Source organism: Aristolochia californica, unplaced genomic scaffold (assembly GCF_029961685.1).
Source record: "Aristolochia californica isolate CCGP_79_NKW_82.1479 unplaced genomic scaffold, dmAriCali1.0.hap1 SCAF_14, whole genome shotgun sequence".
Classification (NCBI taxonomy): domain Eukaryota; kingdom Viridiplantae; phylum Streptophyta; class Magnoliopsida; order Piperales; family Aristolochiaceae; genus Aristolochia; species Aristolochia californica.
Window position 1 is genome coordinate 860,992 of NW_027181815.1, and position 25,934 is coordinate 886,925.

The 25,934-nt window shown below is 35.2% G+C and overlaps 3 protein-coding genes across 4 annotated transcripts; 1 reads left to right on the plus strand and 2 right to left on the minus strand.

Moving 5' to 3' along the window:
• Positions 1-241: 241 nt before the first annotated feature.
• Positions 242-7,394, minus strand: LOC137949554 (V-type proton ATPase subunit B 2). Its single transcript, XM_068795627.1, has 15 exons — positions 7,190-7,394; positions 6,694-6,766; positions 5,939-5,994; positions 5,723-5,821; positions 5,536-5,595; positions 4,175-4,286; positions 3,855-4,063; positions 3,294-3,422; positions 3,001-3,138; positions 2,105-2,255; positions 1,934-2,016; positions 1,229-1,276; positions 1,030-1,083; positions 865-948; positions 242-774 (listed from the first exon to the last, which is right to left on the minus strand). The coding sequence occupies exons 2-15, from the start codon at positions 6,749-6,751 to the stop codon at positions 586-588; spliced, it is 1,470 nt and encodes a 489-aa protein (XP_068651728.1). The 5' UTR covers positions 6,752-6,766; positions 7,190-7,394; the 3' UTR covers positions 242-585.
• A 928-nt stretch (positions 7,395-8,322) lies between these two features.
• On the minus strand, positions 8,323-16,123 carry LOC137950049 (uncharacterized). Its single transcript, XM_068796400.1, has 6 exons — positions 15,736-16,123; positions 13,160-13,287; positions 12,569-12,672; positions 10,745-10,832; positions 10,347-10,408; positions 8,323-8,852 (listed from the first exon to the last, which is right to left on the minus strand). The coding sequence occupies exons 1-6, from the start codon at positions 15,846-15,848 to the stop codon at positions 8,700-8,702; spliced, it is 648 nt and encodes a 215-aa protein (XP_068652501.1). The 5' UTR covers positions 15,849-16,123; the 3' UTR covers positions 8,323-8,699.
• A 1,647-nt stretch (positions 16,124-17,770) lies between these two features.
• On the plus strand, positions 17,771-25,055 carry LOC137949704 (protein CONTINUOUS VASCULAR RING 1-like). 2 transcript variants are annotated; one of them, XR_011111884.1, is made up of 8 exons: positions 17,771-18,112; positions 19,702-19,754; positions 21,876-21,985; positions 22,866-23,033; positions 23,140-23,237; positions 24,187-24,313; positions 24,505-24,691; positions 24,797-25,055. XR_011111884.1 is itself a non-coding variant. In XM_068795852.1 (7 exons), exons 1-7 carry the CDS (start codon positions 17,969-17,971, stop codon positions 24,597-24,599), a joined length of 795 nt encoding a protein of 264 aa, XP_068651953.1. In that variant the 5' UTR covers positions 17,771-17,968; the 3' UTR covers positions 24,600-25,054. The 2 variants fall into 2 exon arrangements, 1 of the variants encoding a protein (XP_068651953.1); XM_068795852.1 differs by having other exon boundaries at positions 24,505-25,054.
• Positions 25,056-25,934: the final 879 nt, after the last annotated feature.

Sequence of the window (25,934 nt, forward strand, 5' to 3'; positions counted from 1 at the left end):
TAATTGATTGGAGAAAGGAAAGAGGAACTCATCTTTTCCTCCTTTCGTGCCAATATAAAAGGAGGGAGACTTCACCCAGTTCTTGTAAAATAGTGGACCCTGAAATATTTTCAAATTTAATAACTATTTTATCCTTCAAGCTCAATTTTAGAATTTTTATCACAAGGAGATGATCCCTTAAAGACGGACTCTGGCCTGGTCTCTTCTGATCATTGCTGATACAGAAGGGAAAAGAGAAAGATTGAGAAAGACAACCGAAGCTTAAAAAGACAAACACTGAACAATCAGCTCCAAATCAGAAAAATAATGTTAAGCTACCAAGTCTTTTAGAGCTTTTTTATGTTCCAAACCAGGAATAAATAACGAAATCTACATGCTAGAGGTCCACAAGGAAGTAGGTTGGCTCAGTACAAGGTACGTCAAGCAGAATAATGAAACTATGCATCCAACTCCAGAAAGCAAAAACATAAATGTCTGAAGCATTTTTTTGACAGAGGGGCTTCTGAGCATAACCCTGTTTTTATTTTACGCTGGATTGAGCCAATAGTCCATGGAACTGAAGATTACGCTAAGTATCATCATTCATCAGTGAGAAGAAATTTCTCTGCTGTAGTACTGGTCTAGTGTCTTTGCAGGAATGCGATGGAGGAGTTCACGGGGGAAAATCCGAAGCAGTGTCCATGCCAAATCAAGGGACTGGAAGATGTTCCGGGTGTCATATGCTCCTTGACTCACAAATTTCCTTTCAAATTTATCTAAAAATTCAAGGTAGAGCTGCAACATTAAAACCAAGTGAAAGAAAAAGGGCATTAGTTCCTTGTATGTGTAAAACAGAGAGAGGGAGAGAGACAGAGAAAGAGAGACCAGATCCTCGGAAGAAAGAGCCTCTTCTCCCACCACAGCTTTCATTGCCTGAACATCTTTTCCAATCGCATAATTTGCATAAAGCTAAACATGAAATTTAGTCAGTAATCTTATCCAATAATAAGATTTTCTGAGTGAATTTTGCTTCCTTAAATGATATTTTACCTGGTTGGATACATCTGCATGGTCACGACGAGTCATTCCCTCCCCAATTGCACTCTATAAGAAAGAAAATTCTCAACAGTATCATTCCCTACGTCCCCACTTCCCACATATGACGTTAATTAATTGGTCATAGAAGAGTACTAAAGCCAAATTAGACAGGACAAAAAATCCTTTGATAAAGCTCACATCTGGCAAATACCTTCATCAACCGTGACAAAGATGGAAGAACATTGATTGGAGGGTATATCTGTTGGTACACAAACAGTTAGTTTCTCAATCAGCTATCATGCACTAAACAGTTGCCCGTGAAAGGTGCCCAACATAAAATGCAGTATCACTGTAAGAGGTACAACAAGGTCCCATAACAAAATAAGAAACAAAGTAAGAATTTGAAAGCTGAGAAAAATAACTAAAATTTTTGTCCAAAACTGGTTCAGGGAAAGTGATTAAATATATCGGCTACGGCATCAAGTAGAGGGGTTGCCAATATAAATGCATCTTTTTGTGATATTTTAAAAAATAAAGAGACAACAGGAAGAATATAATTATTCTTCAGAATATGTTATCAAAAGGTTTGGATGAAAGGAGAATGAACCGCCAACAGGATTTAGCTAAATCAACTTTTAGTAAACAATTTACATCCTGTAGCAATCGTCTGTCATGGTGAACAATTTATACATTCTAAAAACAATATGAGCTTAGTACTTTTCTATAGCCATCTTCTTTTTTCTTTTTTTTTTCCTTTGGGCCAGTCAATATTCTTTTAATAGTATAGTTTCTGTTCATATTATTCCAAAGAAACATGTAGTACTAGGACCAACAATAAGTGTCAAAAACAGTTAATAATACTTTTTTTTGTGCTTTTCCATAAATTAAAATCAACATCTCAGTCATGGAACCCTACCTGTCGGTTGTGAAGTTGCCTGTCAATGTATATTTGACCCTCAGTGATGTAGCCCGTAAGATCTGGTGTAGGATGTGTAATGTCTGATCCACGAGTGTCATTGGTTTTAGCACACATAAAGGAATTCAGGAACCATAAATTTGCAATCGAATAATCAAATGTAGAAACTACCATCGTTAGGCATAGTTAAAATAGGAATTTGGGTGATGGATCCCTTCCGTCCTTCAATACGTCCAGCACGTTCATAGATTGTAGCCAGATCAGTGTACATATAACCAGGATAACCACGTCTGCCAGGCACTTCCTCTCGGGCAGCAGATACCTGTGAGCCACATGGGTTATGGTTTCCTCGAAATATTATATTTTCAAGTCTCTATTTAAATATCCATCTCGCCTCACTAGAAGCTAGAATTGCATGTTAACTTAAGAATGCATATGTTAGCCAACAAGCATATAAGAAAAAATAGGTATTCAAGCAACAAGTGCAGAAGGAATCTCTGTCAGTGGTCATTTGGATGCTGGGCAGCACATCTTTATTAAGTTCACGACTATTCATTTGATGATTGAACACAATCTATTTCCACATTTGGATCTGGATAAGGTCGAACATCAACGTATGCATAACAATGTTAATTGGAAAAAACATTTTGCAAGGGGTTAAAAGAAGACCCACAAAATAAATATCTTTTGGCATCTTTAAATCTTCAAACTTCATAAAGACCTCAGCATAACTAAAGAGCGCACTCTGATAAAATCTTTCCATCTTACCTTTCCACTACAAAACCTCAACAGTGACTACTCATTTCATCTGTTGAGTGTTTTATGCTTCCTTTGAGAAGATTGAATTTTCAAATTTAATAAAGCAAGTATTTCCTTTCATTGTTTACTTTGTGAGAACACTTCACCAACAGTTTTATATGCTGGATTTAATTAATAAGCCAGATTCATATTCTTATCCTAAAAGACATCGCACTTTACATGGGAGTAGTAAACTGCAAGGCTACTAAAACAATAGAAACAAACGCTGATAGGCACACATGCGTGCAAGAATGAACTGAAGTTAATACCTCACGAAGAGCATCCGCATATGAACTCATATCTGTTAGAATGACCAAGACATGCTTCCCACATTCATAAGCTAAATATTCTGCAGTTGTGAGAGCAATTCTAGGAGTGATAATGCGTTCAATTGTTGGGTCATTTGCCTGCAAGAAGAAGAAATAAAAAGATAAGCTTTAGTAACAGTAAGGTTAGCATCTCTCAACCATTACTATAGAAGTAAATTTTTTGTACCATATTAGGATGAAAACTCAAAAGACTCTCAATGAGGATTAGTAACTTGGATGAGCATTTGATTTACCAGATTTAGAAAGAGAGTCACTCTCTCCATAGATCCATTCTCTTCAAAATCTCGTTTGAAAAACTGTGCTGTCTCCATGTTTACTCCCATAGCTGCAAATACTATAGCGAAATTGTCTTCTTCTCCACCCTGTGAGGCCATGAAAATGGAAAACAAAAACCATCATAAAATTATTTTTATTAAGCGAAGCAAACAGCACCCATTGTTAGTCCGAGTCTTAGGTGACAACCCAGCTACACTGCAAGAACAACAGAAAAAGCAGAAAGTTGAAAACAACTTCCGGTTAACTTTCATTTGACAAGAAGGATACAGTATCTTTTTGCATCCATAGATTGCAAATAAACCATTTAATCTCCTTCTCGATTGAAATTGTCTTGTTCCACATCAGGAAAGAAATTTAGACATCGCTACAGCTTTTATTATCCTCATTATCTAGTCCACAAAATTGTTTCACTCACTTTTACCTACTGCAGTGTAGGAATCTTTTCTATTCAGAACAAGCAGATGTTATATACACAGACATAGTAGTCCCATAATGAGAAGAGTTTCAAAGAAAAGTACTTCAAGAAGATCTTCAGATTTCTCCAAGCGCTTAACAAGTCCAGCTTGACGACAAATTTGAGCAGCAATTTCATTATGAGGGAGCCCAGCAGCAGAGAAGAGAGGAATTTTCTGTCCACGGGCAATGGAATTCATTACATCAATAGTAGAAATCCCAGTTTGTATCATCTCTTCAGGATATGTTCTTTCACTAGGGTTGATTGAACTTCCTGCAACAGACAAACCCAGGGTTACAAGAAGTACATGAAAGAAACAACTTGGGGTAGGAAATATTTGTATGTTATATAGACTACTTTTTAGCCACATTTTTTTTTATTTACCAGAAATGTCCAAATAAGCCTCTGGCAGTATGGGCGGACCATTGTCTATAGGTTTTCCCGATCCATTAAATATCCGACCAAGCATATCTAATGAAACAGGAGTCTTCAAAACCTACATCGCATAGAAGATAAGACAAGTCATGAAAATGATGAATAGATAAAAACCTGCAAACTAACTTTAATATCAAGTGAAACACAATCACCGAATTGGAAAAAAAAATGCATATCCCCCACAAAAAGTAATAGAAATCAGTGACATGCTTCAACTGCTAGTATTTTGAAGGATCACAGATTGTCCTTGGGTAAGGGGATTGAAGGAATGCAGAATTTTTTCACAGCAGATAAGAAACAATGATTTTGAGATTCACCATGAAAAATGCAGAATTTCAGAAAATGAACTAATTTTCAGAATTTTCATTTATATTTCAAATATGAAACACAGGGTAAAATTCTTTCATCTTTCATATTGGTAGCTTGGATTATTACAATAATTTGCTGTAGACATTGGAAGGTATATACTTCCCATAATAATAACTAATATATGGTCCATAACTTGAATAGCAAATGCCACTTCGAATATAACCAAACCAGCAGAAAAATTTGAATATATGTTGATCAGATGTTAATGTAGAGTGGAAATGTTGTCAGATGTTGAATTGATTGCGACTGTGAGCTAATCACTTATTTCTGCAAAACATATTACTTTCACTTCCAGTTATTCTTTTCACTTATGTGTCTTTTCATCTTGATACCCAGTTTGACTTGGTGTCAATAAAATTCTAGTTTTCATTCAAATATCAAAATATACTTCTCCATAAGACTATTATCTGACTAATTGACAGAATTTTGTCAATGCATTAGCTCAACAATGCATAAGCAGCATTATAGTCAGATTAGGAACAATTTGGTAGAGAACGTGCTACAAAGAAGCAAAATTATCCTTTATTTTATCAATATTTTCAGTCTATATCCAATTTAGCAGAGATTACTCATCAAAACTCGCAAAAGCTACATTTCTTTTATTATGTGTAGAATTCAACCACTATGCCCATTTTCTCATCCTACTCTACAGGTAAAAAGCTCACAACAAACAATGACCCCACTCAAAACAACATTCAGCTTGATTAAATTTTATCTTTGAAGATTCTTGCACACAGTTTTTTTCTAAATGTTAAAACCCTTTACCCTAGTGAGACTTGAACCCAATGCCTTGCATTAAAAAACACCCCATGTAACCATTAAGCCAAAGGCCCAAGTCATGTTGCCCACAAATATTTACAAAGCCTAATCAGGAAATCAAACAGAAAACCAAAGAAAAGTATCTTTCAGAGAGATTAAAAAAAAAAAGAGGCCTCTTTTACCTCCCCAGTGAACTGGACTGTAGTATACTTGATGTCAATTCCTGACGTTCCTTCAAAAACCTGAGAATAACAGACAACCGCAAGCTGAAATTTTAAAGAAGTACATGCTATAGACAGAATCACCACATGATAGCTATCAGGCAAGGTAGAACAAAATGTTCAGATAAAACATCAGAGGAAAGACAACCTGTACAACAGCTTTCTCCCCATCAACTTCTAAGACCTGACCTCTTCTAGTCGTGCCATCACCTAGTCGTATGTTGACAATCTCTTGAAATTTAGGACCCTGAAACCATCAAAAGAAGTTATAAGTAGATTTAGGAATGATCTAGAGTAGGGAACACAAGCAAAATGCAGACAGAAAACTTAAGTACATATGCTTAAAGAGAACTATCAAGCATACCTTAACCTTATCCAGAATAACCAGTGGTCCTGCAACTCCAGAAACAGTCCTATACTCTGCAGCACATACACATGACAAAAATGAAGATTAATAATCTTCAAACATGAAAATTACGATGAGAATTTCAACTTAACAAACTATGTTGTTCGGTTGATGTGTTTAAGAAAACCATCATGTCAAAAGTAACTTTACAAGACGGTTTTTAACCTTGTAACTTGCAATTGTTACAAATTGATGTCAGTTTCACAACTGAAACCCTGCATAATCTTGAGATGAATGCAGTGGAAGCTAATCCGCTAGAAAAAAGTGTAAGTTGGCCATGAAACAAAAGTTTTGGCCTCGCCAGCCATGATTTGCATTTCCAGATCATTTGGAACAACAAATACAAGAAACAAGCCATTAGTTCCTTAAACAGAGAGAAATGTAAGCACAGCTTCACTTCAGGAGCAACGTCCTTGCATAGAGCAATCATAGTTCCTCATCCATATCAAATGCTGAAAAGACAAGATCCCTGTCTTATGCATTTCGAAAATACCATGTACATGGGTTCCCTCAATATGTAACAAAACAGGAAACGCTAGAAAACACAATTCATACAAAATGATAACGGATTCGCCCTCTGATGTGATAAACTAGATGCATATTTGTGCACTGTGGTAAAAGAGGTAATAATAATAGTAATACATAACAACGATGAGAATAGTAACGGTAAGAAGAAGAAATAGCTGAGGAAGACAACACAGTATTAGACATACCCATGCCAATCTCCAGTGATCCCTCTTCCATGTCCGAAATTGCGTTTGGCACTCCCATCTTCAAACTCACAACCTAAACAAATACCGTCATACATAATCAGGAAAAAGAAAAAGGTAAAAAGGAATTTTTAAATTAGGAACACCTGTAACCAAGTCGTTCCTTCAAACCGTAATTACAATCATCATTCAACAGCTGAAGACAGTTGAGGGACTTCAGCATTAGCGCAAAACCATTAACAACCCAACATCACAACAAATCGGAAAAACTCAATAAAACAAGCAACAACAACCAAAAATCACAGTTCAGGCAGATCGAAAACATTAATTAAATAGGTTAACAAAAAACTGAAATAGAAACCCAAGTGCCACTACCAACCCTTCAGCTCTCCACATTCAAAGCCAACCAAAGTAAGCTTAAAAATCCCTAACACTACGCAGAAATAGGTATTTGGGTAGCACTGCTGAGGAACACGCTCATCGTTCTTGATCTACTTACCTAGAAAGCAAACCAACCGTATCGACCAATAACAGGATCTACAAAGTCGTATGACGTTCTATGAAAGAAAAGGGCGAAATGAATCCGATGCAGCTCGAGACACACAGATCACTTTAAGGCGTGCGATTTAGATTTTAGAAGAACAGCACGTGAATTTTCTAAAACGTTGGTTAAATATAACGGTAAGCATGATGCCAGCAAGCAGCATCATGGAAGCTTCCCGAGTAACGAAAGGCTGGAAATAGCCCTTAGAGGTTGGATCCAAGGTTGATATACCAGTATATCCGTATCCGGTATCATAATTAAACCCTTAAAAATTGATACTCATTATAATCTCTTATTTCAGCTAAAAAAATAAAAAATATAAGACATTATTGGAACGTGATCAAAGTCTATTGTGCTAGAAAGGATTTGAATACCAGATAAAATTGATGTGTTTAAAAAAAATTAATTTAATGTTTTATTTGATAAGCATGTAATCAGATAATTAATTGAACAAAATTGGTTCTTTAAAATTATCCTTGAAAATCATTATTCAAAGCAAACCAAAATCTGGGATCAAATTTAAAAATTATCATAAAATGATCAACATAAATTAATATACAAACCAAGACAAGAAAATAGATCTTGTACAATCAAAGATCAAAGTGATCTTATTGAACCCAAAGGTTAGAAAATCAATGGTAAGACTAATCTCGGTAATTAGCTTAAAAACACTTTTTTTAAGGTTCCAACAACTTTTTTGTAAAGCCTATTTGGAACCCACAAAAAAAATAAAAATAAGAGAAAAAATTATTTTCTGTTGTTTGACAACTGAGAATTCTTGAGAGAAAAAAAATTTATATTATTTTTTCTTAGTTAATAATTTTTCTCTCACAAAAAATGAAATTTAAAAAAATATAATCATCAAAATTTTAAAATATTACGAATTTTCTTTTTTTTCTTTTTCTATATATATCAAAACTACAAATCTTTTCCATTTTCTCTCTCAGTTTCTATAGGCATCCAAACAAAAAAAATAAAAAATCTTTCTTTTTTCTCTCTTTCTCTTTCTCTTTCTCTTTCGCTTTCTCTTCTCTCTACTTTCTTTGTTCCAAACACAACCGTAATATACCCATACTATCAAAACCTGGTGAAAGTTGAACTAAAGAACTCACGGTAGAAACCCAACTTCAAAACTTCTTGAATGCCAGTTACAATTCCAATAAACCAATACAAGCACAGACCACAGGTGTCAAGACACAGATGAAGTCAATTTGCTCTTCCAAGTTCATGAAACTATAAGCTATCAAACAGAGACTGGTACATGTTCAGTCCCTTGCTGACATAAAATTTAAGGTGGGCAGTCGACTTCTTAAGGGTACACTATTTTGCAGAGTAGCCCCAGGCCAACACCTATGTCCAGTAGTACTCCTTTCATCTTCATATTATTGAAGGAAGAAGGGTAGCGCACGCACTTGGGTTAAGAACTCAGTGAGACGAATTTGTTGGTTACAGGTACAGTCACACATCACATGAAGTCTTCTTCAAGTTCCTGCAAAGATTTGTTTGCAGCCGCAATCTGTTTGTTAGAGGTCATCTTCTCGGATACCATCAGACCCTTGTAGCTCCTAATCTCTGCCTGCCTCTCCTTTTCAAGCTTCTCCATCTCTTCTCTCCTTTTCTGCATGCACAAGCAAGTTCCACAGTTAAAACAAGGTGGGAATATTTTCAGTGATTTCAATGCATGTTATTGTAGCTAAGTGAAGTCAGATGTTGTTTGATGTGTTAATAATAAAAGAAAAAGAAAAATTTGAATGAATAATGAATAAGAGCAGATAGCTCATCTCCGTGCAGACACAATTTAATGGTGTCCCACAGTATCAAACTTCAGAACAGAAAGACCTTCAGAAAGATAAATTTGAACAATTAGAAGAAGAATTTCTCAGAGGAATAACCATGGAAGTCACTATAATGCTAAAAAGGTAGCTCCTCTTCTGAAGGAAGTTTCATATTTAACATGTCATATAAGTGTGACAAGTGAAAATATTCAGCATCTTATATTCAATCATGTTGCAAGAGCAGAACACAGCAAGGGGAAGAGATGGAACCAGATGAGAAAAAAAAAGGATAAAGAGATAGAGAGAGATCAACATCCAGTACAGCAATGCCATATCAAGCCAACTACCAACAAGTAAAACTACAGCACTATGAACTTCTAGTTTCACTTTCATATCTGCATCAATTACCAGGACCAGTGAGTATGAAGAGTGATAAAAGGGGGAAGAGAGACATAGTATTTAGGAACAACCTAAAGAGCACAATATTTTACTTCTTGCTCACAGTTTTTAAGGGTTGTGACTAGGAGGATTTAATCCAAGCCATATTGACCAAAAAACCTTTTTGTTCCAATTACAAGAGCTATTGTATTGAAAAAACAACATATATCCTTAAGGGAGCTCATAGAAGATCAAAAAAGGAAACAACAACTTCAGAAAAGATCCAGAGACGGAACAAAAATGTCAACTATAAAAATGTCACTACTAGGAACACGCAACCAAGAAAGCAGAGTGAGGTTATGACCTCGTTTGTTTTCAAAATAAAAGGGACCCCATTAGATGTAATTTATGTCCCAGAACACCATTTCTGGCCATTTTCAAAAAAAAAATTAATATTAATAACACCAGTTCTGCTCCCACTTGTGTGTTCCTTCAACTTCATTTGAATATTATTCATGGTAAGTTTTTGTCCTTAGACCTGTGAGTATTGGGCCAGAGTAAAAGTAAATAACACCAGTTTAGCCCACTTATGTGCTCCTACAACCTCATTTGAAAGTCAACCATGGTAAGTTTTGTCCTTATACTTGTGAATATTGGGCCAGAGTACTCAAATATAGTAGCACCTGTTTGTTCTCAAGAGGCCTTATAGCCTATGGATGCAGGCCATGTCGATCTCCAAAGCATAAAAAGGCAAATAATGGACAGAGTAATGCTTAACTGAGCATCAAGGGAAAGACATATTTTGCAGTTGACTCGAAAACTTTCATGACTTTGTTTTCTAGAACCAAGTGTTCATGGCCAAAGTAGAGCTTATTCAGTTTTTAACTAACGAATGTCTTTTTACTTTATATAAACATAGACTTACTTTTCCATTTAAAAATAATAAAATATAGACTTACTTTATCTCTGAGCTGCAACTTTCTTTCAGCTCTCTCTGCTGCATTAACTGTTTCTCGTTCAGCTGCATAAATTACAAGCAAATGAGATGCTCTAACAACGATCTGATTTCCCAATAATTGTTTTTTGAAACAACTACATGGCAATACCATTACAGTGTATCCGGCTTAGGCCCTTAATTAATGAATGAGCAGCAAAATAAATTGAAAAAAGAACTTACTCAAACCAATTGAATATGTTTAAGCAGCATTGCTACTGCTAGGTACAAACAGAAGTTTGGAATTTTTTCAGACTGACAAAGAAAAACTTGCTCAAAGGAACACAAGCACTATAAGAAGGAAGAAAGCATAAACGTTACGTGAATATAGAAACAGATAAAGATAGTATTTGCAGAACATACCTTTCAGGTCAGGTTTTCTTTCCACTTTAGTCTTATTCAGTCTATTAACAATCTCATTTATGCGCTTCTCAACTCTCGTAGTTCGAACCTGAACAAGCACAGGTGGTTAAAAATTTACAAAATAAATTTGCTATTGCATGCCGATATAATAGAGAACAAACCATCTCCAAATGTGTTTTTTTTTTAAACTTCTCCATCCCAAATATGTTAAGAAGAACTAAGCACTGCATCAGAAGGCTAATAATAATATGTTAATATCAACTAACTCGGAATCTGATAAGCTAGCAAAAGATGGGGCTTCCAGGGATAATTTGGCCTTCTGGCTCTCGCTTGAACTTTAGCTCCTTGAGCTGTTTGTATGTTATATTGTAAACTATGTTGTAACACTGCTCAGTTGACTAATAAAGCTATTACCATTTTCAAAAAAAATAAAAAAAATAGCTCCTATGCAGGAAAAGATCCCATAGCTTCATTGAATGCTTCCGCTGGACATGGCTTATTCATATCCTGGTACTGAAAAAACAAAATGACCAAAAGGAAAGGGGATGACTTAACTATTTGTAGGCCATATGTATAAACATAAGCTAATGCCACCCATCTTAAAACATTCATATTAAGCAATCACTGCTGATGGCATGAAGACCGTCAGTTTTGGTAGGATTTCATTAAAAAGCAGTAAAAACCCACTCAAGATAAGGAACTTTGAAGAACTTCCTAGTTGCCTGATTTCCAAGATCTTACCATGGCCTGCTCAGATAAAAGGAAATAAAATGCATCAAGGTCGCCTGATTTCCAAGATCTTACCATGGCCTGATCAGATAAAAGTGGAAATAAATTGCATCAAGGTCTAGCTACAGGCTGAAGCCGATTGTGAACTGGCTCCCCCTCCCCCACACCCACCCCCTTCTCCACTTAGACCATCTTAAATTGAACTTCGACAAAAGTTGATTAGGTAACCCAGACCCCTCTGGATTTTGTAGACTTGTCAGAGATCATTTAGGTAAAGTTCTTCTCTCCTATGACAGTCCCCTGAACATCTCCAACTTAAACAAGGTGGAAGCACAATGCTTTCCTCAATGAGCTTCAAGTCTACTCCAGGTTGTTCTCCCTCCTAGAGATAGTTGAGGGGGACTCTAAGTCAGTGATCTCACGAGCCAAATGTCACCAGCCAATTTAGTTGGATATTGATCAAGACTTTTTGCAAATTGAAGGGTTGGTTTCTACTATTTCGATGGACTAGTCTTGAACACCCCGTAAAGCTGATCAGAACCCTAGAATGGGTCACATTCAGCAAAACCTAATGATTATTGCAGATTTTTCCTGTTTGTTTTAATGTATCTTGTCCCTGGTTTGGATTTTGACAGTGCTGATCCCTCAGCAGCTTGATGGTTTGTGCCTTTTGCTCTTTTAATAAAATTTGCACTTTCTCAGAAATAAAAAAATGAAAAAAAAAAAACTATGGAACACCATATTCTTCTACCACAGAAGGCAACTCACACAAAGGTGTTCAGGCAAATTAAAGCAGCTTCTCTAATATACATTCAGTTTCTTTCGAGCAATTAAATAGTTCATCAATTTTAAAACGGTTTAACTAATATCCTGATGGAAACCACAAGGAAAGCAAACTTACAATGTAAAAGATGTTCTTTTAATGACAAAATCCATTACAATCAGCACCAGTAAAGAAGAACCAGAAGTAAGAATTATCTATGTCACTTAAAAGTTTAGTAAGCATAGTACTAAAATGTGCAACTCATCATATAGACTGCAGAACCTGAAGGAAATAGTACGTTTATATACAGATAAAAGAAAATCAATACCCACCATCTTAGGATTGTGGAAACCAACTTGCCCAACATCCATGGAGGGAGTCTTCTTCAAATTGTACCAAGGAGTGTAAACAACGTCAATATTGTTTACCTTGTTGCCTGCAATTAGAGAGATCCATGTTTAGAGACAGTAGTTAATGCATTTCCATCAACTTATAAACAAGATAAGGTTCACTATCAAAAGAATAGCAGTTTAAAAATGATCTCCTATGGCGGCCACAACGAATCAACAAAATGAGGTTCACTAGAAAAATTATAATGCAACATTTCAACAAGGAATATAGAACTACATGGATATTATCTGCATTCCATTAGTACCTATTTGGTAGCTAGGAGAGACATATCATAGTTCGGCAGCATTTAAAAACATAAAAATACAACAAAAGAGTTACACGATAAAGGAAAAAAGAAACATAAGCCTTAAATCCTCATGGTCCCAAATTGTGATCTCTCCAAGATACAAATTTCTTTATGAAAAGATATTACAAGTTCCACTTTCCCTTGATCCTAAACAATTCTATGGACTCAATACTATTTAGAAATACAAAAAGATGATGGAAGAGGGAAAAATGCAAAATGAACTTGCCTTGGATCGAATTTGCTTTGACAAGCTGAACACAATCTTCAAGCAATCCTTCACTGATGTCATCAATAGTCTGGCCTTTGTGTAGTCTGACATAAACATGGGCAGATGACATTTTATCAACATGGAACCTGCAGCAAGAAATGAAATTATTTCTGTTTTCTCTTTCTTTTGAGGAGAGCAAATCAATTTTTTTTTGTGTGTGTATAAATTTCTGATGAAAGAGTATAAACAGTTAAAAGAAGAAAACTTTGGAACTCTGACATGGGCTACAAATGTGTAGCTTTGAAAAGAACAAAATGCCGCCATGGAAGCATAAGAGAAGTTTCATGCAAATAGAAGAGAATTAAATTCCTAGGAAAATTGTTTAATGAGCAGAATAAGGAAATTAAGCATGTTTTTATTAGTGCAGAGGGTAATAAATCAAGTAACAGATAAAACCATCCAAACTACAACAGACTAGCAAACGACGCAAATTTGTAAATGAGCAATCAAGTACAAAACTGAAACCCTCAAAAGAAACCAAAATTTTAGAAAATGCTTAATCTTGGGAAAAGGAGAGGAGGGGTAATGAATTACATAACCTGGAAACTCATCCCAATCGAGAAATTCATGTCTGGATGACAAACATGAAAGCAATGCTTAATCTGGGGCAAGGGAGAGAAGGGATAGCACAGTATGCAATGGGGGAAACTCATTCCAATTGAGAAAATCATGTACCTTCTCCTGATTGAGTAACTGGACCCACATAAGGCAAGTACTCTTAAAGTGGTACGAAAAATCAATCTAGAACAATCTGTTGATTATCACATATGGCTAAAATTATTCCAAGTCACTGATGTAGGAATCTCCTCTATGCAATGACTATTATCTAATTAAAAGAAGAAATCCTAAAAAAGAAATAAAAAAAAAAACTCATTGAATGATACACTTCTCACATGCAAAGGGTTTAGAATCTAAATTTTCAGCAGCAGACACAACTATAGCCATGTTATTTTCAAGTATAACAAAATTTTGTTCATGAGTGTTAGTACATACAAAGAATACCCTTTTGTTTGTAGCCGTTACAAAAACTATGAACAGAAACACAGATTATAAGAAATCTACAGGTGAAAACGAAAGAGGGCCAAAACCACTTGAAATCCGAGGCATTTGGAATGCCAAGACACTACCAAAGGAATTAAAAGTTGAAACGAAAATAGTACCAACAACACCATTTTGTCATGACAATGAAACCTGAAAGCACAGCAGAATAATGTAAGAAAATAGTTCAAAAGAAAAAACATTAGCATAGAATGGACAGAAATGTGTAACTGGACCTTTAAAAAAAAAAAAAGATTACTAAAATTAGCGGTCAGATAAGGACTTATCACCTTCAAAGACATTTGAGAGTTTAGCCAGGTCTCAAGTTTAGGAAAGGGACTGCATTTGTTTTTTATAATCCTCCTTTTTCTTTTTCTTTTTTTGGTTCTTTTCGCTCGAGAGATATATAAGTCACAAAGGAAATAGGGAAAAATCATGCTGAAATAAGGATAAGCATGCTGATGTGACTAAGAAAAAGGATAAAAAACGTAGATAACTATAAAAAATGAAATATACTAACCCAATAAAGGAAGTTGAGATAAAGCAGAAAAACAAAGATGTGCTAAAGAAGGAGATCAGAAAGCAGGAAAATCTGCAGTCATGTTCTATAAATGAAGTACAAAGTTCTTTGAATGAAAAACAATAGATTCAAATTGCTAGCAGATAATTATCTTAACATACATTGGAGGCTTCAGGAGATTTAACTGCAAATACATACATAGAATAAATACTGAAGAAACAGAGATGGTTCAAGTCATTATCATAGTCAAAAGTCATTTTTTCATTTAATATAACATAGACGAGGACGACTCACTCTGAGAAGACAATCCTTAGAGGCTGAAGAAAGGATGTAGTGAAATTTACTTGGAGGCCTCAAATAAGTTTTGTGGCTGTTGCACATATACCAAGTGATTTAGCAGTGGAAGATTGCTAAACTTATGGAGATAGAAACCAAGATTTTGAGCATCTAATTAGATACAAAAGTTTCTCTTTTCAATGGACAGGTACGAAGGCCAAGGCTTAGATTGTTTTAGGGAGAAATAGGCTTACTTATTTCTCTTTCTCGGGAACTGTATAACAACCTTCTACGCTTTGCAAGTAACTGATTAGATACTTTAGAAGGCATCAAAAACTGATTTTTACAAAGAAAACAACAAATAACCCAAACCAAGGAAGCTGAACTCCGTAATAAGCGAACAAGTTCTAGATACTGAGCCCATAAAAGGAAGGATTTGATGACAAAATACAATATCTTATCACGAACCGCGAAATAATACATAGGACGTGGTGAATTCACTAAAATTTGTCTACCCCCCCCCCCCCCCGGGAAACAAAAAAAAGCACTGAGCAGAAAAATCCAATACACCACAAACGAAATCAAGAACACCCCCGAAACAAAATCATGAAGCCGACCAATAAAAAGAGAAACACACCACTCCTAACTAAACCCAAATAAATGAATAAAATCTAAAATCGTAAGAGAGAAAAAGTATTACCAAATATCTTCCGGAAACCCAAATCTGATGAGCTCTTCATTCTCATGCTTGTCCAAGCCCATGAAAATCGTGTAATCTCCGGCCTCGGGACGAGCCTTGAAGTAGAAAACCATGGTGTCTCCTGGTCCTTTCTCCGCCCAAACCCAATTCAAAATTTAGGTATTTGAGATCGAAGCGGAGAGATCCTCGCCCAAATCCCAGTCCCTAGAAAATACTCCACACGGGAAAAACGCAGCCGGGTAAAGACGGACCGACGAACCGGAGAAAACAAAAGGTCGGCCTGAGGCCCTCAACTGTGAGAATCAAATTTAATATGTACTACTTTATATGCTTGCATCTCTTCTCCGTTGAGTCTTCGAGTAAAAAATCTCTACTGTTGAACGCGATAGAATCTCTCCCCTGCTAAGTTTGAAAATAATATGAATCACATAGTTTATATAAAATATAAAATATAAAATAAATATTAATTTTTAATAACGATTAAATATATTTTTAAAATATATAAATAAAAAATAGTACTCACTTTTTTCATTAACAAGGTTTATTATTTATAAGAAAAATGTTATAAATAGGAAAAAAAACTCAAATAAACACAAGTGAAGTATGAAATTTATGGATAATAATAAGAAATTAAATTTTAAATCACTTAAGACACTCCCTTTTCTCTTTCCTTCTTACTTATGGTACAAAGGATAAATTCCCTTACATGATTATAGTTTGACTAAGTCGAGGGAGTGAGTCAGTTTATCGATTGAATTGGCAAACTAACTTGGTAATCACGTATTAACCCTCGTCTAGTTATGGGTTCGAGTTACTTTGATCTTAATTTAGTTAATTAGTTTAATTTAGGTCTCATAACACAAGTTTTAAGTGAACAAAATATTTCAAATTTTATTAATGAGGCGGCTACTCCTCCCCTCGAATAGTCGATAGTGGATAGTGGGGCTTGAATAATTTCTCCTTGAAATGTTGGTGACAATAACCTTGCTCGAGAAAGGTAGGTTGCATTGATTGTTTTAGTGTTAAATAAACTAGATTTTCATTTAACCCATCTATTACCATTTTCGATCTAATTGTTACAACCATATGTTTAGGTCTGGCTTTTCTTGCTTACAAATATTTGTAAATTTTGTGTATATTACATAGATGTTCAAACTATCTTATGATTACTGATTAAAAATAATCTCTCAATTTGGATAATCATTTCGAAATAGACCTAAACTCAACTTCAACAAAAGTGGGTGTAATATTTAATTTCCAATATGTTATCACCACTCTACAATGTTGTTCAATTTGCACCCAATCCATGAGGATGGGAAATATGCCAGCAAATGTCACTTATTCAGACACTCTAATCACATGGTTTTCAATAATAAAAAGCCATGATTGAGGGAAAACTAGTCTATGGTACATAGTCAATGTTCTTATTATATATATAGCCACCATCTCCACTTTGAAGATCCCTAAATAAAACTTTGGAACATTTGAGATAATATATATTTTGGTAAATATAATGCATATTATTTATAATTTTATACTATTGTACCACCCGTTACAAGACAGCTCGCCCATGATCCAACGGTGGTAGTATATTTGGATTTTGGGTAATTCGATAATCCAAAGTCGGTCGAAAGATTTTGGGAAATTCTTTAGATTTTAATTTTTTACTACCTAAAAATTACTATATAGTATTATTTTGTATTAAAAATATATTTAAGTTTAAATTATAGTAAATAAATTTATAGTTGATTTTTCTCTTCATCTGACGGGATTTCATAAAAATCCACAAAACCCTAGAAACCCAATCTAATATTATAATAATAAATATCATACATATTTTTAATTATAAATAATTATTATGATATAATTAAATATACAAATTCCTTTTAGAATTTCGGATCAAACCGGGTCCGGTTTATTTTTTAACTCGATTCGCGCCCGACAATACTACAGGATCACAAGAAGAGGGCAGGAACCGAAAAAGATCGGATAAGGGTGTCGGTTTAGTTCGGAATTTTAGAATCCGCATAAAATTAAAAAAGGTTGGAAGCCGTTTCACTCCCGTCTACAGAGAGTCTCAGGGAGAGACTCAGGTTAGAGGACTCCGGCGAGGAAAAAGTACCTGGGGCTTTCGGAGTCATCGAATGTCTTATTTGTATAGCGATATTTTATTCGGTGGGGCGGAGGAATTTTGCTCTCTGAGGCGTTGAAGACTTGTTTTCTTGTCCGTCTGATGGGCGACGACAAGTCGTTGATTCCGATGGCTAGCAGAGAAAGAGATCGTGAGCTTTTGATTCCGGTCGCCGATTCCGGCGAAGATGTCGAATCTAAAGCTTCTTCTTCTTCCAGCGGTTCTTCTCATCATTCCGGTCGAGAGGTTGGTTCTGTATTGGTTGTGAATTTCGTAGTTGGTTTCCTTTGTTGCACGCCCCCTTCTCTTTATTGCTTTTTTTGGAGGGGAGCGGTGTTGGTCGTGTTATTTAGGACGAGCTAAGAGGTTTCCGTGGGACCCTTTTCATTGATTTGACCTGTCTTGTTTGACAGACCTTCTGGATTTTGTTCAGATCACACTAAAATCTTTGAATTGGTTGATTTATGTAACATTAATGGGATGCTTCTGTCGTCTCGACATTAGTGAAGAGGAACCTAATCCAGTCCATAGTGTTAAGTGTATCTCATTGATGTGAAGGGTCAAGCGCTAAATATATTCGCTGTCTCTGTTTCCACCTCAAAATTTTGCTCAAACATACTTGTGCAACTAGCAGTTGGTAGCCCTGGAGATGGAGCGGTTTGACGGGTTCTAACTAACGCCGACATTGAGTACCTAAGTTCTCCTGCAAGTCCATCTTTCAACAGCTAATGAGATGTTTCGGATGAAATGAGCAGCTCCTCAAATTCCATATTTATCTTTTTTCACATGCGTTTTTCTGATGAATTTTGAGCTATCTAATTGTTTCCTTCCGTTACAATACCGATATCGAGGTACAAATCTGAACTAAAAAACTTTTATTTTAATGTGTTAATTGTTCATTTTCAAATCGACTTGACCATTCTTCTTTGATTGTTTTGAAGAATTCTATAAATTCTCTGTTGAACGTCTTCTTTTCAATGTTTATAATTAGTTACTATATATGGTTCTGATTCTGCTTTGTACGTGTTGATGAGTTGTGCTGATCTATCAGTTTATCTTGGCCTTTTTATACACAATCTAAACTATATTTATTATTGATTTTTGAATCACCTCTTTTCTTTGTCAAAGCCATTTCTGTCATTTTGAAGAAACGGATTGTTCAAAACTTTTTTAGTTTGCCTGATCTCAGTTTAGATATTTTTAGTTGTTTGATTTCAGTTGTTTTCTATTTCTATTTCACTATAGGAAATTCTTGTTTAAAAGTAATATTCTTTTTCTTTCTTCCGCATGGTACTTCTTGTGAAAATTTATGCCGAAGAATGTGTATTCATATCTTGATTAGTTTTTAATTAACATCGTGTAAAAAAGTTCTTAAATAACATTAACTCGTGGAATTTGATATACAATAGCTACTTTTGAGGATTTTAGAAATGACTACTTTATTTTTATTACTGTACCCTTAAAATTATATCCAAGATTGTAGGACTCTTATCCCCATCTCCACCCTGCAATTTCTTCTAACCAAACTCGATGCTGCATCTTTGTTGTCCCACTTAGTGCAGGAGGCTTTGGAATGGTGATTAGTTTCTATCTTCATTGGATGTCTTTTCTTTTCTTTTTTTTTTCTTTTTTTTTTCCTTTCTTTTTGTGGTTTTGTCTTCTAGAGTTACTCATTATGTATCCAGTATGAAAGAGAAAGTCAATCCGGTGATTTTGCATTCTTTTTCTCGTCATTGTATTTGATACATTGTTTTTTCTAGCAATATAATTTACTTTACTGCAGAGAGATGCCGGCATATGTTTCTTAACTACTTTGATCTTTTGTCATTGTGTAGGCATTCGGTAAAGTTGTTCGAAGCTGGGCTTCAAAAAAGTTCATGACAGGAATGTAAGTATCTTCTAGTGATTATACTTTTATGTATTATTACCGCTCTCATTGTGGTTGATCTTCTAAGGTTGAGTATATTTATCGGTATCCATTCCAATGTCTTCTTTGTTTTGTTTATTAGCATAATTTATGAGGGAACGTATCTCATGAAAATATTTTGGAAACTATGAACTGCCCTAGTTTCATGTAGAGTTGATGGAATCCTGTTATTTTTTGTGTTTGTCAGGTTATTTAGATTTTCCTTTAATTTTTTCGAGTGTGGTGGTTTTATCCGGTAGGGGCTGAAGTATAGGGGAACTGAGCTCCTTGCTGAAAAGGCTGAAGCATCAGTGAAAATTAAACATATTTACAGCAAGAATGGTCATTTGAGTTTTAGCTTTTCCATACAGTCAGTAGATTGCTCTGGTCACTATTTAACAGTGGTACTTTTGGTTTCTGTCTTGATTCTTCTTAGTTGGCAATCTTCGTCATTTCCTCTTCTCAGGCTACTCATGTTATGTGTGAAAATTTACTATATGAAAATGTACTATAAAAAGGCCCCAAGTTTCACATTTTTCTTTGCAAATGATTGAAGTAATGTAAAATCAAGGCTGAAATTACTGGATATAGGGACTGTGGAACCTGAATGGCGTTATTTTCCCAAAATAAATTAAAAAAAATTAATGCCAGAGTGGTTACAACTGATTGTGATAGTTGATCCCAATGGGATTTAGCCTACTATAATGAGTTTGGCCATTTCAGTGTCAAACACATTTGGCTTTAAAACTACATGCAAAGTCAGCATCACTGTGGTTAGTAACTAATAAAAGAATATTAAGTGCAGCACGGTTATTTCAACCTTAAAAGTTCCAGTTGTATAAAGAAAATCTTCTCACTTGATCGTTTGATTTACTTTTCAATCACATAAGGTTAAAGTTGATTTTCAAGCTGTTGTAAGAAAAAATCCTGCTTAAACATGAACCTGTTCACGAATTTCAATTTGGATGCTTTCTTTGTTTTTATTTTTAATGTTTCGAGAACACTACAAAAGAAAGGTTTGAGGCATGTCTCACTTGGTAATGAAAACTATTCCAAACCCTGACTGCAGGCTGAAATTGAGGATGAATTTATTCCATAAAATACCATGGAGGGTAGACTTTCAATTTCTCCTGCATGAGTATTATTTTTCCTCAAACAGGTCCTTTCATTTCTTTCAGACCACCAACATCACTAAACCAAAGAACAAAAATTTTATACCATAATTTAAATATTATTATTTTATATCAATCCTTAAACCATAAAGAGTAAGATTAGGGAAGTTTATGATAATAAGTTATCAAGAAAATAATTATGTTAAAAAGTATGTTTATAATAAGTATAGCAAGTAAAATGTTACTATGTTGACTTGCTTGTTTTGATTATGCAAATTAATTATGAGAATCACTTATTTCTGATTTACAAGTGTATAGTTTGAGAGGTTTGAGAATTGACAGGTCAAGATTTGTTTTTTTGGAAAAGTTTGAGTCAAGATGTTGTTAAGAAAATTACAGTGACTATTGAAAAAAACAATCTGGCGATACTCGGTTTACTGAATGAAACATCAAGTTCTTAGAGAATGTCTACAATAGAAAAGTTATATGCATGAAGCAAAGATCTGAGTTTAAAATGATGATGTTGATTTGTGTTAGAGATCTTTTCAGACATTCTTGATCATTTGAACTGATTGTTCTGTTCTTTGATGGAACAACACCTGACAATGTCAACTATCTGATTTTAAAACTTCTGTCACATTCATGGTATCCAAGTTGAACTCTGTAATGCCAAGCATGCAACTCAAAGAAATTGATGACACTTGGATGTGGCCATGCATGCGTTGAGGTGTTTCACCCACTTCCAAATTGGACTTCAGCCAGGCTTTGTATTTTAAATTACTAAATTATTAACCAATCTGAACAAAGAGTAATTCAAGCAGATTAAGTGTATAACTTCTTTGCTCCTTTTTCCTTTTTTTTATTCTATTTGTGTTTGTATACACTCATAATTGTTCATGGCAAGCCATTATTCATGTGATGAATGATGAGGTTGTTTTTTATAATTGTCTTTTCATTATTTGTAATTTCTTTAATTGTTTTGATTTTGCAGTGTTATTCTATTTCCTATAGCGATCACCTTCTATGTCACATGGTGGTTTATACATTTTGTAGATGGATTCTTCTCCCCTATCTATGAACAACTTGGAATCAATATCTTTGGTAATGATCTCTTCTATTACTCTCTTTGTATGCTGCCTTGTGGTTGCTTTCTCTTGGTTTTTTTTTATCTGAGCCTGCTTGTACATACGCGAAGTAAAAAATGGCATGAGATTTCCCTTTTGCATAAAATAAAAGTAGCCTTTGTTCCTAAATTCTTTTACATTTCATGCTTTGCTGTACATTTTATCTGCTGGTGGATGTATGGACTGTGGAGTATTTGCATGTTTGTTCAAGTTATTATGTTTGCTGAAAATATGTGATTTCAACGCACAAAAAATGGTATAAAATTGTGAAACTGCCAAGAAATGCTGCATATACCCAGAATTATTGCCTGAACTGTGAAAGACCATACAGGATATTTTGATAGTAAAAGTGAGCATTTGTCTCTAATTCGTACAATCTATCTTTTGTGCTTGTCAGTTGCTTTATCAAAAGAATATTAGCCTTTATCTTTCTGAAAAATTAATGACATTTTGGTGTCTCAGACACAAGTGAGAATTGGACTAGGTATCTGTACACTGAATGGATTATGAATGGATCCATTTAGTACGGAAATTTTTTAGTGCTTTCTGATAAAAAATTGTCCATGAGAAAATTATTTCATATATTCACATTACCTTCTCATGTCTACCTCATCTATCTGTAAGTATGTCTATAAACTGTTTTTAATCTTCATTGTCATGTAAGGAGACACGTGCTTCCGTTGTTTAATCTTTTCATCATTGACTTACTTGCCACTTCTGTATTTTCTTGTTATTATATAAATATACATCTTTATAAAAAAAAAAAAAAAGACTTACTTGCCACTTCTATGTGGTAGGATGAAGGCCCATGCATTATTTTCTGCTTAAAATGATTGACTTGCTACTCCTTTGGATAGGGCTTGGTTTCATAACTTCAGTAACATTCATCTTCTTGGTGGGGGTGTTCATGTCATCATGGCTTGGTGCATCCATTCTGAGCCTCGGAGAATGGTTCATAAAGCGGATGCCATTTGTTCGTCACATTTATAATGCCTCCAAGCAAATTAGTTCAGCCATATCGCCTGGTACCGTCTTTATTTTATTGTTTATGTATGTGATTTCCTACATACATATGCAGTATGTTCCTGTCATGTATATGTGCATTCCTGATATCTTTCACATTGATTGCAGATCAGAATACACATGCCTTCAAGGAAGTGGCAATCATAAGACATCCACGTATTGGTGAATACGCATTTGGCTTTATAACATCAGTAGTTGTTCTTCAGGTCTGAAATGCAGAACTCCTGTTGCATTGTAGTGTATTTTGTAACTATAGTGCCAGTTTCTTGTACGGATTCTTCAGTCTGAATGAGTCCATGGATATTTGTGTAATTAGGATTACAGCTGCATTTTAGTTCTATGAGGGTGGTTACTTTTGAAGGTTTTAACCAACATTGTTGTTTTAAAAATGTAATTGTTAGTAGATTTAGTCCATTTAAGAGAACATTTAATTTGCATGACGGACCACATTCCCTTTTCTATCTTGTGCTTATATGTGTCTGCTGAAATGTTAATTATGTTGTCTGCAACAAGCTTGGATGGTCCACGTTAAGAAAGCAATTTTTCTTTTCTGCGGAGAGCAGGCTCCAGTGTCGTCTGACCCAGTCTCCTACAATCGGTGATGTTTCAAACAGCTCACTGAACAGGTCTACCCTAAGTGGTAAAATAATGCAACTGCTTTTCAGATTGTAATATACAATCAGTTGGATGGTCCATTTGTTGAATATGCCATGGCAGTGCTATAGTGGTCGACAGGTTGTAATTCCGATGGTTAAAAGAGATGTGGAATCAAATCACTTTGACTTGTCAAGCTAAGAATTGATTGTTGAGAAATCAATGATTTCCTCCCTACTTGCATGAAATCTCAATGCATTGCCATGGTATATTTTCCACACCCTCTTTAAATAATTCTAAATGCATGCACTGCCCCAACAGTCAGGTTATGTTTGCCTAATGCGTGTACATGATGTGTGTTTATTATATTTATACTCTTAATTCTCTATGGCTTCTCTATTTGATAACCAATGTTTGTGGTTGGTTGCATTTGTTTTTTGGTTGATACTCATGTTTATTATAATTTCTACTTTTCAGCCATTGAATTTTTGAAGTACTTTAGCTACTGTGATTATGTCAACCTTGTCAGTAATGTGCTATACTTGGAAATTGGTAATCCAGAATTATTCAGGTGAGGAGGAGCTCTGCTGTGTCTATGTCCCGACGAACCACCTCTACATCGGGGATATATTCCTCATAAACTCAAAAGATGTTATTAGGCCAAATTTATCTGTCCGGGAAGGCATCGGTGAGTGTCCCTGTTTCAATCAATTGCAAGTTGGACATCCATTAGGATTTAGACCCTCGTTGGTCAAACCTCTTGCAATGGGGTCTACAGATTTTGAGATTTGACTGTTTCAAGCTTATCTTATTCAGTTTTTATTCCCTGAATGTTTGCGTTAATGTTTTTTGGGCCCTTTCGTTACTTTGGTGTTGCAGAAATCGTGGTCTCTGGTGGCATGTCGATGCCTCAGATCTTGTCAACTCTGGATTCTGAGTCCATCCATGAGAGAAGTAGAGCTGTGAGAAGCTGAGTGGCAACTTCATCCAGTGGTGCTTCCTCCCATCTCTTGTTTCATCTGTTGGAACACCCACCTGGTTTCATTTCTGCAGTGGGATTCTAATGGCATGTACTATTTCTCTGATTTTTTTTCTTTTAACTTAGTGTAAGAATTAGCTTTAAGGGAAGGCCTGAGAATGTTTTTTTTTCCTTTTTTTCTGTAAATTGTAGGGTCTCCTAATCAAACAGGAGGAGGTTGGTAATTTGCAGTTTCATCTTTGGGGTGGGTGGGCATCAGAGTCGTGTAATCCAGAATGTAAACTCATACCAGATGCTCGAATCCTTCAAGAAATTCCCACATTTGCAAATTGCAAACAATGAATATCTTCCATTGTGTTTCCTTCCCTTTTAGCCATCTTGATTGCAGTTGTTTCTAAGGCGTGCATTGTCCAGTAGTAAATCTTGTGTTTTCTTTCTCCGTCGCCAGAAAAAAATCTGGCCTTGAATCTTTGTCCTAACACTTGCACAGGAATTTATTGGGCTATTTTGTCGAACACGGAAAATCCACTGGGAAGCTTGGTAACCGATCGCTTTCATTCATGAGTTGTCATGAGTTGGATGAAAATTTAAATGGTCGTGGTTGAGGCTTACCAAATATCAGACAACATCCATTATATAAATGTTCAAGTGTGTCTTCTGTCTCATTCAACCTCACAGACTCACAGCTCAAGAGTTTAGCGGTGGTTTGGACAAAAAACCCTAACACTAAAGAAGGGACAAAAAATTGCTACAGGTGGATGGCGGTGTCTCCGTTCAACCACCAAGATCTGTGCAGTATATCTAGATCCTTGGAGGGAGAAATTAGGGGTGGTATCCAGCCGAGCCGAGCGAAGTTCAAACCTGCATATATATGTTTGAGCTCAGTAGTTCAAAATTTTTAATTGCGTTTGAGTTCGAGTTCGAGTTGGATTCAAGCTCTAGCCTACAATTAAAACTTAAAAAAAAAATAAAAAAAAATATTATGAGGAGTATCACAAAAAGAGCAAGACTTTGCAATTAAGTATATTAATGTATAATAATCAGCTTAATTGACCCAGAAAAAGAGCAAATACTTCCATTAATAGTATTTTATTTCATTGATAAACAACAACATTAGATTTTGAGGGACCTAAAAGGTCTAAACGATCGATTGATCGTCTTTGAGGTTTAAAGTAATTAAGAGCAACTATCAACCCACTAAAGAGAGAATTGATAAGAGTAAATAAAATAAATGGTATTTTTATAAAAAATTATGTATTAACGAGTTGGTTCACGAGCTAACAAGCCGAATTTGGAAAATTTCAAATTTGCCTTGTTATACTTAACGACG